The sequence below is a fragment of the Podarcis tiliguerta genome (genome assembly GCF_965153285.1).
Source record: "Podarcis tiliguerta genome assembly, chromosome: 6".
Lineage (NCBI taxonomy): Eukaryota > Metazoa > Chordata > Lepidosauria > Squamata > Lacertidae > Podarcis > Podarcis tiliguerta.
Genome location: NC_139539.1, coordinates 53458900 through 53471693, shown reverse-complemented (window position 1 = coordinate 53471693; position 12794 = coordinate 53458900). Strand labels below are relative to the sequence as shown.

General features: G+C 44.7%; 1 protein-coding gene across 4 annotated transcripts in view; it reads left to right on the top strand.

The window, feature by feature from the left end:
- BEND5 (BEN domain containing 5) overlaps positions 1 to 12794 on the top strand; it is a 706924-nt gene that overhangs the window by 384375 nt on the left and 309755 nt on the right. Inside the window, exon 1 of one of the 4 annotated variants that reach the window (XM_083447873.1) lies at positions 2496 to 3775. The exons of 2 other annotated variants lie outside the window; for them this stretch is intronic. In XM_083447873.1, coding sequence (XP_083303999.1) covers positions 3596 to 3775 — 180 coding nt within the window. In that variant the 5' untranslated portion in view covers positions 2496 to 3595. Of the gene's footprint in view, positions 1 to 2495; positions 3776 to 12794 lie in introns of those variants that run through there. One more of the 4 variants, XM_083447872.1, reaches the window with a different exon arrangement.

Here is a 12794-nt window from a genome sequence, read left to right as displayed (position 1 = left end):
ATTGCTGCCGCTGGGTGACTGTGGAAAAATAAGAGGCCTGATGGAGCTGGTCTTTCAGCACTGTTGTGTTGGTTAGTGTGTAAGGCATTCTGCAAGAAAAGTAGGAAACATTTTTCTAAATAAATCTTTATTGCTCCGTGTCCCCTCTTAATGGTATGAATTGCATTTCAACATGGAGTGCTTGTTCAGTCAGATTGCATTTGATAGCTCTTTGAATCATGTATAAGGGACCACTCTCTCTCTGCTTGCTGTGTATCCTGAAACAGGCTACCTGAAGCAGTTTCCTAATGCAGGTGTGTGAGGTAGCTGCCACTGGATGGGATTTGGGGTGGGTGAGTCAGATCTTAGTGGCGAACAAAGGGATGTGATGTGCCCTTGCACCAGCTCAGAGCAGTAAATGTGCTAGTGTTTGCTTTCTTTGTTCCTTACACTTTCCCTGACCTGCAAAGGTTTTTTGACTTCACATTCACCATCACAGTAAATCCATGCAATGTTTGGATGGGTGGTATTTGTTGGTATATGTTGGTATTTAAGTTTAGCCGACTGAACTTGCTTATTAGTAGACATGTATAGGATTGCACTGTAAAGCAGCCAGAGCAGGTACAATGCTTTTATTAAAATTAATAAGAAAACTCTCATTTACTTTAAGATGGTAGCATCTTGCAACCCTTAATCATGCATAATCTGTATCTACCATTTCAGATTTTACTATGTTACCTATTGCCACAATTGCACAAACCCAGATGTCCCCCTCTGCTTTTCCATATGCTGTATATGTATATTGTATTCCTTAGACCTGTAAAGTATGTTAGCTTAAATTATGTGGTGCAAGTCTACTATGAAACATTACTTTATTACATATGGCTGCAGGAATGCTTTAGGATGGGTATGATTCTGCACAATGTCTTGCATTATAGTTTTTTGCTATATTCATGTTGAATAATTCTGAGACACAAGTGTAGCCTCCCCCAACCCCTCAGCCATAGGAATGTGCATTGTTATTATTTCTTGTTCTGAATGGCCATGATGATTTTGCCTATGTTCATAAATTGTATTCCTTTTATATTGTATCCATTTTGCAGATCCACAGAGTATTACAAAGCTGTGTTTGCAGAGCTGATACTGGATGGTTACAATGCATATCCACCCAGGCATTCTTATGGGCAAGGATGATAGATACAAGTGTATTCCTATGACCTTGAAGCCTACTATCATTATACAGTACTAGAGAATAGATCCTATTGAACTCATAGGGAGTTATAACCAAGTAAAAGTTCTTCTGCACTTCTACAGCAGAAATGTATTACTCATTTCATAGAATCTCATCCCTTCCCCATGGAGCCCAGAGCAAGATCCCTGGGGTGTGTGATAGGTTAGCCTGATAAAATGTGACTGGCCAAAGATCGCACAGCGAGCAGTGATTTGAATCCAGATCTCCCAAGTCTGAGACCAAGACTGTTAAATACTTTACCACACTAGTTATAGCCAAGCCATGGCTTCTGATGAAGCTTAAAGAATGTGCACATTCTTCAAGCTTCAGCAGAAGCCATGGCTTGGCTATAACTAGTGTGGTTTTATATATATATATATATATAAATACACCCACTAGCATAGGGAGTTACAAGCAAATTCTATGTAATACAGAGAATGGAGGTTTTAAAATGGTTGGTGCATTCATAACACAAAAAAGGTGCCAGGAAATTGAAAGAGCAAAAGGCCCTTCTCTATCAAATACCCGCAGAGAAAATTGTACTCAAGGGTCTGTGTGGCAGCTCAAGGTGCTGACATGTTGCGAAGACTTCATAGCAGAATGTCCCAAAGGGTTCATATTATCACTGTGTAATAATACATACCTATGACCATTTGGAAGATACACTATTTTCCAAAGGCAATTCTGAATGAATTTGTACATTTCTGTGATCACTCAAGAGTTGCTTTCTAGGTGCTGTCTTCTCTGTGGAAGTGGGAGGGGTGTTGAGGGAACTTCAATATCCCCATGCCTTTAAGAGCTGCCTCAGGGAGGAGTGAAGAATGTGCCTGGAGGGGCCACAGGAGTGTGTCACCTGTGAGGACAGCATTGGCACTTCCTCCTCTCTCCTCTCCCCACTCAGAGGGCACCACATAGCTGCTGCCTGCTCTTCCACCAAGACGGGCAAGTGAAAGGAAGAGCTATTGCTGCCTGCTTGCCACTCACTCATCTCTAGCTGGTGGAATAAGGCAGCTGAGGACCCAGAGATCACTGGCTCCCTCTCTGAACTCCAAAGTCCACAGCCGGGCAATACAGTACCTTGCGGCCAACTGAGGCCTGCATGTGTCCTGTCATTTGACTGGGACAAGCAAGACTACTAAGAGAGCAAGATCTAACAAGAAGAGAGAACAGTGTTTGATCCCTACGGGAGCAGCTGCTCCATACTTGTGCTCTTAACCGGATGGAGCACAATCGGCATCCCCCGGGGCTCTTGCACGAACAGCCAGGGTTACTCTCCTTTTCCAAGTATCTCTGCTGGGCCCAATCCTCCATGCTACGTCTCTGAGACGAAGCGTGGGAAGCAGCTCTTTCCGGGAAGCGTCCCTGCCCACCCGCCGCCTTTCTGGGGGTGGCGCGACAGGAAGGATCCGCCAGGGCTGCCGGTGGGGCCTTGCGAGAGGAAGCGGCTGCTGTTACTTGTGCAGGGACCTGCCGCCTTTGCACGCTCTTCTGTAGCCCTCTGGGAGCTGGAGGGCGTGCAAGGCACAGCTCGCTTTCCCTCGCCTCGGCGGGTGGGAGAGAGAGAGGCCGAGCTAGCAAGAGGCACTGGCCCGTTCGCCTATCCCCTCTGGGTGGCTCACAAGCTTCCCACCGGGAGAGGAAGCAGCCGCCGCCGAGGAGGCATCCAGCGGGCCGCCGGGGGAGACGTTTAAACTGTGGCTGAACTTCGCCAAGGGCAACTCCCCGCTTGCTCGCCTCCTCATGGGGATCGGCGATGGGGAGCCTGCGGGAAAGGCGCTTCCTCCGCAGCACACGTGCGATCTCGTTGGCCAGCCCCGCCCGCGAGCCCCCAGCTTCCCCCGCCGCGCGTGGCACGGAGGATCGGGGCCGCCGCGCCCCAGTCCCCGCAGAGAGCGCGGACCCGCAGCTGGCATCTCACTCTCTCTCTCTCTCTGGCTGATGGGAGGCATGCTCCCGAAAGTCGCCCATCACTTGGGAATTCCCTCTTCCTCCTCTTGCCCTCCGCCATCCCCTGGCAGGGAGCGAGCGGCACTTTCCCCGCCGCACGCGCCGGGCCGATTCTCTCTGAGACGCGCGCCAGGCTGAGGTTCGCTCCGCTCGGCGCTCGACTCGTGCTGCTTGCTCGCAGCCCGAGCCCGAGGCTGCCTTGGCAAAGAGAAGCCTGTGCAGCCTAGACCGGCTCAGCCGAGCGCCGAGCCGGATTTTCAGGAACAATAACAGAAAGCGCTGGGGCTGAGGGAGCCAAGCCGCGCGGCCCCCTCCCTCCCTCGCTCGCCCGCCCGCCCCGCCAGCTCGTCGCCGGGCCGCCTCCCCCCCCCCACTCGCCCCCCGCTCGCGCCACAATAATGTACGCCTTCGTGCGGTTCCTGGAGGACAACGTGTGCTATGCGCTGCCCGTGTCGTGCGTGCAGGGCTTCAGCCCCAAATCCCGGCTCGACTTCGACAACCAGAAGGTCTACACCGTCTACCGGAGCCCTGCCCACGACCCCGAGGACGGCGACGAGAGCCCCCGCGAGCTGGGCGAGCGGCCGCTGCTGCACAAGGCCCAGATCCTGGCGCTGGCAGGTGAGGCAACCGGGGGGCGCGCGGGGACGGCGGGCGGAGGGGAGGAGGGGGGTGCAATCCGGAGGCCAGACCAGTTAAAAAACCTCCCTGCTCCTTGAAGGAAAGGGTCGGGGAGAAGCTGCTGCTCCTGCTGCTGCTCCTGCTCCCCTACCCGGGGAAATGGGTGGGAGGGAAGAGGCCCGACTGCAGCCCCGCTATTTGTAGGGCCTGCCCGTCTCCGTGTGTGTGTGTTGCTGAGGGAGGGGTTTCATGCGTCTCTAGGGGTCTCTGCTGCAGAGGCCTAGGATGGGGCTTCTCATAGGCACAGGGATGCTCATTCGTATGAGAATGGCAACAGTAATAATCTGGGGTTTTGTTTTTTGTTTGTTTATTTTTAAGAGAGTATTTTCCCAAGGTGCTCAAGAGTGCTTGAATGAATGTTTCTGGCTGAAGAAGGAATGGCTACAGGAAAGGATGGGGGCGTTTGGGTCAGGGGTAGCATGCTGAAATGGGCATAATGGCAAGGACTGGGAAGTTTGTGAGATCCTAGAAAACGAGGGTCCAGAAGGAACTGTTGCAGCGATTCTGTGCATGGAATGAGGAGGCCTTTGGTTATTTCGCCACGTGTGATAGGCATGGAAACCAAAGGATGAACATGGGCAGATTGGTCATGAGGAAGTTGAGGATGTAGTTACCACAGAAAAGTCATGAAAAGAGCCCTGCTGAATAAAACAGAAGGATCATCCTGCTTTCAAAAGTAGTGTGCCAGATGATTCCAGGGATCCCACAAGCAAAGTATGAATGCAACAGTCCTCTGTTGTTTGCAGCCAAACAGCTGCTATTCAAAGGAATGCTGCTCTTGAATGTGGATGATCTAGTGAACTACCATGGCTAAAGTCATTGATCAATCGGTTTTTCTTTACATCATCATAACATCTTGGAGCAGTGAGTTCCATAAGTTAGCTATATTACATGGTGGGATATTTTTCCCTGTATCCTATATCTGTTTTCATTCAATTCCATTGAGCAAATGTAATAGCATTTTGTGAGAATTAGTTCTAGTATTAAGTGAGCTTGTATGGACTTTCTTCAAAATGTGTGTCATCTTAAAAACCTCCATGAGGAGTAGCATATAGAGGCCATATTATTACAAGAATTGCTCCTTCCTGTGATCCATTAGAAAGGTGACCTACATGCATAATAGCACAGCTTACCAAAAAATCAGAGGCTGAAGAAGATAGATGGTAGAAAATACATTTTCTTGGTAGTATATACCAGGCTAGAAATAAAGTGAGTCCCAGCCCCCAGATTGCAGACAAATGAACTGTCATTAGCCATGAGTGCTAAATGGAACTTTCATATTCAGAAACCATATACTTCTGAGTACCAGATATTGTTGACAATAACTATGGCTAACCATAGTTTTCTGTCCTTTCTGCTCATGAACTGCCAGATGCGGTGCAACAAGGTTTTCCATATGGCTGGTATTTTTACAAATTAACAGTGTAGTCCTATAAACGTCTACTGCTAGGTGAGTATGTATAGGATTGCACTCTTAAGTCCACAGAAGTACACACAGGAAGTATGCCTCACTGCACATAATGGGCACCTTCTTTTATTCACAGAGTCCCTCTCTTCCCCCACCCCCCACCCACATGAATTAAGGGAACCATGCTGGAGATAGGTGGACTTTATCCCAGGTAATCTTATCCCCTTCTAGCCCCAGCATATAGATACAGCTTCACTATTTGAACCTAAATTCTGGCTAATACCGCCATACATTGTTTCAACAGTTCACAAGGAGAAGTAGGCCCCTAGGCATATACCTCTCTCCTTTCCTACTGAGGTGTGGAGAGCAATTCAGACCTCTGGTCTGCAGCAACATGGCTTAACAGAGCAGAGCAACAAGTTTCACACATCCACACCTCTTGTACCAGCCTGGTTCATTTTGTTAGCCAACACCTAAGCTGGTGCACTGAAGAGGCCCAGATCGTGTCCATTGCTGTCATGTGACAGAAGCAGAGCCTGCTGAAGAGCCAGTGATTCATTTACTTGCTCCCTCTCCACCCTCCAGAATGTCCCATTTTGTAGGTTTATGCTTACCACGGGTGAGTGGGGTAACTGCTGGTGATGGCTCAAAGTGTTCTGTGGCTTAAAGTGTTCTGTGCCAGTGGAGCCACACAAGGCTGGGCAGAGGTACACCTCTGCTGCATGCACACACACACACACACACACACACACATCCTGGCAGTTCAGAGAGTTGGATCACAGTGATATTTCACGTGTCACATTGCAGACCTGTTAAGATGGCTGCAGAGGCTGATGGATTCTGAATAATTCCTGAGAGTCTTTGAGATTTTGTTGTTGTAGCTGCTGGTCCTGTTGAAGCCCTGATCACATTATGGAGTTCTGAAATGATGTGGACTGTAAATTCACTCCTCTTATTATTGAGCTGAGGCTGTACAGTGCCTTAGCTTATCCAATAGCTGATGAAGAAGGTGGGGGCAATGTCTAGAATACAAATATGACTGGACAAAAGTGAGAGCTCATATTTGAGACCACTCTCTGGCAGCGATACTGCCCAACGAGTATGCTGTTCTAGCACTATTGTATCATCTCAGTGCCATATACTGATGTGTCTTTGAATGATGAGATTTCCCCAAATGAGTCCACAGAAAGATCTTAAGGAAACCTTGAAGGCCTATTGTGACTTACTTGGGGATAAAATTGCTGACATTCATCACAGCCTGAACAGCACAATTAAAACAATTTAGTCACAGATTAGGGTGTTGCCTAATTATTTTCATAGTACATGCTCAGGAAGTGGTTATTAGTGTCAACTACTGGCTGGTCATGGGACACGGGTGGCGCTGTGAGTTAAACCACAGAGCCTAGGACTTGCTGATCAGAAGGTCGGCGGTTCGAATCCCTGCAACGGGGTGAGCTCCCGTTGCTCTGTTCCAGCTCCTGCCAACCTAGCAGTTCGAAAGCACGTCAAAGTGCAAGTAGATAAATAGGTACTGCTCCGGCGGGAAGGTAAACGGTGTTTCTGTGCGCTGCTCTGGTTTGCCAGAATGACCCGGAAGCTGTATATCGGCTCTCTCGGCCAATAAAGCAAGACGAGCGCCGCAACCCCAGAGCCGTCTGCGACTGGACCTAATGGTCAGGGGTCCCTTTACCTTTACCTTACTGGCTGGTCACTAATATTACTTCCAGTACAAGATATCAGTCAGATGGTAGCTGGACAATTACACATTCCTAAATAATGTTGATTATTTAGATCAGGGTTTATGCTTAGGTTTGTCACAGATACTGATTTGTTGGTTCTGATGACTTGCTGTGGAAGGACAGAAGAAGTGTGATACTGATAATTTTCTGGATACCTCAGTGGCATTTGAATAATATCAGCCACACCATCCTGGACCAGGTTATTGGAATGTAAGCACTTGGTGGATTCCAGAAGGCTGTCCTGGGGTCCTTTAGGTGTGGTTAAGGACAAAGGTCCAGCTGTAAAATGGAGCTTAGTCCAAACAAGATGGGAATTTTTATTTATTTAAATATTTTAAAGTTACACATCAAGGTGGGATGCTACCTAAAGCAGGTTCTGTAGATAAGTAGTCTGCCTGACTGAGGATCTGTTCTGTTTAGGGTTGTATGCCCTCTTAAGTCTGCAGTACTGTTAGACCCATCCTTTGCTATGAACACCCAACTCGTGTTGGTGGCATGCAGCACTTTTCACAAAGTGCTTCAGACTAGAGTGCCAATTGCTACTCCTTCTGAGCAGACATATCCTGGCCATGTTTATCTTTGTACCATTCAGGCTTGACAACTATAATACATTATGTGGAGCTGCACTAGGAACATAGGAAACAGCCTTATACCAAGTCATGTTATTGATACATCTTGCTTAGTACTGTCTGTATTGACTGGCAGATGCTCACCACCATTTCAGGTAGGGAACCTTGCATCCCTACCTGAAGATTCCAGGGATTGAACCTGCATTCAAAGCAGGTGCTCAACTGCTGAGCTATACAGTGGCACCTCGGGTTACATACGCTTCAGGTTACATTACGCTTCAGGTTACAGACTCCGCTAAACCAGAAATAGTACCTCGGGTTAAGAACTTTGCTTCAGGATGAGAACAGAAATCATGCTCTTGCGGCGTGGCGGCAGCAGGAGGCCCCATTAGCTAAAGTGGTGCTTCAGGTTAAGAACAGTTTCAGGTTAAGAACGGACCTCCGGAACGAATTAAGTACTTAACCCAAGGTACCACTGTAGTTCTTTTTCAGAAGTATCTCATATTGAGAACATATCTACCATGCTGATGATGGGCAGGCGTTATCTTGCCACCTTAATTTACTTCCTGTATGTGTCCAGGTGTTGGTGTTGCCTTGATCCCAGGATTTATAGGTTATGCCAAAGACCACCGGTTCTGATGATCTCTTAAGAGATTTTTTTCAGTCTTTTGCTTGTTGAGGTTAGGTGTTGTGCCTTCTCTGTAGTAGTTTCCAGTCTGTGGAATGATTTCCACTAGGCACATGCTGGATGATTTATTTTATTTTTTACTAATTTCTTCTATGCCATGCAAAAATGGCTTTAATTTATTGTTGCTTTTTCAGTTCTGCTGCTTTTATATCTGAAATTTCAACTTGATTGCTTCCTGTGCTGCCACATGTTATTTTGAACTTGCTTATTCATATTAGTTTGTTTTGTTTTTATTGTTAAGCTACATGTTGCTAGAAAATACCTTTCTGAAGTGGGATAATACAAGTCTATCAGATAAATAAACAAATCCTTTCTGTATGTGCTGTGTAAAATCACAATCTTCTATCTGCAAAACAGCACCCCCCCCCCAACTGCCATACAGGTCTTGCAGAATTATAGAAAAGTGCTTATATCAAGGATAAGAAGGAAGGCAAAAGGGGGAGAGAGAAAAGGCTAGCCTTTAAAAGGCCTGAGCTACTGAACTATGATTCAAAAACTGGAAAAAGTAAATTAATATCATCACTGCTCCTTAGTTGTTTGCCCCCCTCCCCCTCGCGAATACAAGTTTGTTTGTAGCTTTAAAATATTATTTTTTAGTATATCTCCAGAGTGAGAAAACTACTTGCAGCACACAAGAATCCCAAGGGTGTTGTTATCTAAGAAAGGTACACATTGAGCAGAACATTCTGGGGGCATGCATAGAAAAGAGGCTCTTCTTTCTAAGTATCCATTCTCAAGTTTGGGCATTATGAGCTGGCAGTTGAGGTGCCATTTTTAAAAAACAAAAAACCCCTCTGTTTTACAGAGTTCAAAAGCAAAATGTCCTTTACCCTTTGAGGATTGTTTGATCCCAAAGACATGCTGAAAAGTTGGGGGTGTGGTGACCCTGTTGGCAGGACTGAGAATTAACAATCCTCTGTGCCGCAAGAGGAAAACCTTATATAATCTAGAATAACGCTCTGTATTCAAAATGCCAAACAGCAGGATTTGTGCTAAACACACTTAGGGGGCAAGAAGCATTTCAGGTCACAGGATTATTTATGCAATCAGTAACATTAAAAATCCCCATATCTGTGTTAAAATATGAGGTGAATATCATATCTGTTGCAAGACAGGAAGTGAAGCTCTAGCTTGTAAAAGGTACCTGTTGTTCTATAAATCATTATATATGCTGAGTACAACATACCTAGATGCTAAGTTCAATCAGTGCAGAACAAATGGTAGTTAACAACAGTGACAATTCCTGATTAGTATCAATTATTTAATCAGGGTGGCCCACTGCAAAGTTTTCACTGCTAGACTGTAGTTCAAACATTTGCTGTAATTTCCCCCAGGGTTGTGACTTTGATATCATCATGTATATTTTACTGAAAGAACAACACCATTCTATGACTACAGCATAACAATTAATCATTCGTATCCAAAATATAGGTAATTCAGTGGTGATCTTGATGCAAAAATTAGGTTTTTTTATTGTCAGAAACTTCAAGCAAGTGCTTCATACAGTCTTTTAAAAACTCTTCCCTTCCTGGTTGGCTGGAGGTGATTTTTACCTGCAGCATGCCTGGTCACAAACGTGATGTAGGAAAATAAGAATTCTCAGTATGGGGAATGATGACTCTCTATTGAGAATGCCTGATTTGGGGAAGACCCTACTCTTCTGAGGGGTTCCCCACCTCAAAAGCAGTAATACAGAATTTCCAACATTCATTAGACTCATAGAATTGTAGAGTTGGAAGGGACCCTGAGGGTTCATCTCATCCAATTCCCTGCAATACAGGAATGACAAGGATGACAGCAGTTTGGACTAGTGAAGTGAAGGTTCTTGGAGCAGGCTGAGTTAGCTGTCTACCACTTGCTCATAGTCTTGCTCCTCATTCATTTATTTCGTGATTGTAAATATTGAAATTGTACAAGGTGTGGTCCATTCTGGCTGAGTTTTGTGAGCTAGGAAATTACATATTGCAGTGTGTATTTGAATTTCTTGATAGGTATTCTGCCTGTGACTGAGGTGGGTAATCTGTGGCTCTTAGATGTTGTTGGACTCCCAACCCCAGTCACATTGGTCAGTGATCAGAAATGATACACTGATGGGGTTTGAACTTAGAATGGCTGACAAAGAAAGAGAGGTGGGGCAGCTCTATGAAAAGGATGAATTTCCTGTGATGGATCATTAGGAGTGAAATATGCCTTGATACATATACATAGTACAACTGTGCTTGAAATACTTTATCTAGTTCTGGTTGTCACATTCAAAAATGTAGAGCCAGAAAACCACAGCTAAAATTATTGAGGGGAGATATTGGAATGTTTGGATGAATAAAGGGGGACATGATAGTCAAAAAACCATGCATGGCTTGAAGAAAGTGAATATGGAGCCCCCCCCCAAAAAAAATTATATATATTAGAATTGTTGTCACTCAGTGAAGCTGAATGGTGCAAGATTCAGGACAGACAAGAGGAAGTATAGCACAGAGTTAAATTATGGAAGTTGCTACTACAAGATGTAGTGATGACCAACTTGAATGATTCATGCAGGATAAGACTATCATTGGCTACTAGACACCACAGCTGTTATAACTCTTTCGAATCAGAAACAGGATGCCTCTGAATACAACTTGCTGGGTAACATGAACGGGAGAGTAATTTTGTGCTAATGTCCTGCTTGTGAACTTTCATAGGCACCTGGGAACAAAATGCTGACTTGATGGGTCTTTGGAATGATCCAGCAGGCCAGGTCTTGCATTATTATAATTGGAGTTGTAGTCCAACAACATCTGGAGGACCACAGCTTCCCAACCCTAGTTCCTAGCCTACAAGGTTTGGATTCGCTGATGTGATCCAGCTGATATGTTGAAGTTGTCCTGTGTAAAAATTGGCATACAGTAAAGTCTTGAGATTGCTTCATCATCTATCTGTTACAATGCACTTCATGCTTGTTATTCTATTGCCCTATCTGCTTTTGACGGCTTTATGATAATATGCTAGCTTGATTATCAGCTGTCTATTTTGCTTTGCCATGTATTGGGCTGTGCATGAATCCACACATATCTAATTGAACATGGAGAACCTGCTTCCTTCTGTTTTCTTCTTTTAGTATTAGTAATACTTTCTTTGGGTTTAAGAAGGATTTCAGGAGCTATCAGATACCAAAGAAAGCTACAAGCACTAACAGATTCTTGAAACATCCCTGTGTGGAGTGTTCATGGGAAGCTGCAAAGAAAAATAGGGCGTTGTTGAGCAGTTATAGTAACAGCCAGCTTAAAAATTCTCTAAAGATCAGTAGACCATGATGTTCTGCAGCTTCATTTTCTCTAATATCAGGTTCTCATAATTAGTTTGTTTGTAAGGCTTAGTAGGTGTTGACGGGAATGGGTTGGTTAACGATAATATAGATTGAGCCATTGCTTTCTTCTGATGTTACTTGACAACATTTTGCTTTCAACATTATCCAAAGCAACCAAAATAAATAAAACAAATCAGTTTTAACACTGGCAGGATCTTTATATGGTCCCAGAATACTGGTACTTCCTTGGTTTGTGCTCCATGTCGCAAAAATGTCCCAATAGTTGCTTGCCTGTCAGAACTGCTTCCAGGTGCCCAGACAAAGAAATCTTTAAATTTGAGGGGTTTCTTTACCTTCCTTTCCAGCTGTTGAATACATGACTGACACTTTTACATATAGATAGACAGGTTCGTGAAAATTTTGTGAGCCAGTAACTCTTTTTTACACCAATCCAAGGCGTAAAAAAGCTGACTTGCACTTCTGCTTCATCACTATTTGCTTTCAGGATCAATAGAAAATCAATGAGAATTATGTTATTAATATTTATTTAAAGTCTTTTTTATAAATCTATTTTGAATTACCCTTTTTTTTCTTACATCCGTAAGCCAGGACTGGACATGTCAACAGGGATTTATCTCCACCTCCCCACCGTTAAACCACAGATATTCCTCTTCCCTCATCACAAACTGCTCTTGATTTTTCTTTCTTTTAAAGGCAGTTTTCCTTGCAAAACCCAGGGTTACCTGGTGTTTGAGAAACACATCCAAGGCTTATGTGGGTTTGCAGAAGTAGTCACACACTTACTTCAAACATAAGCTATTTTGTGTCATAGAATGTAGCTATGCTATGTTGCAAGAATGTATTTTGTTGATACAACAAAGACTGGAGATTGGGCATTAGCTTCCAACACTCTCTTCAGTGTTGAAAGGTTGTTCAGTGCTGAAAGGTTGTCCAGTTTTTTGCCAGTTAAGCAGTATTTTTCCAAGACATGCCATGCCTAATATAGTCTAATGCAGCCTTCCCCCAACCTGGTGCCCTCCAGATGTTTTGGTTTACAGCCCCCTCTCAGCTGCAACTAATCAGGTGTGATGGGAGTTGTAGTTCAAAACATCTGGAGGACACCAGTTGGGGAAGACTGGTTTAGTGGACATAAAATTTCAAAGCATAAAAGATGCTGTATTGCTGATAAAGTGAGGTTAGAATGTTTGTGCTGTAAGAGATGCTGGTTTTTCCACAACATATTGTAAACACATGATTTAATATATCTTT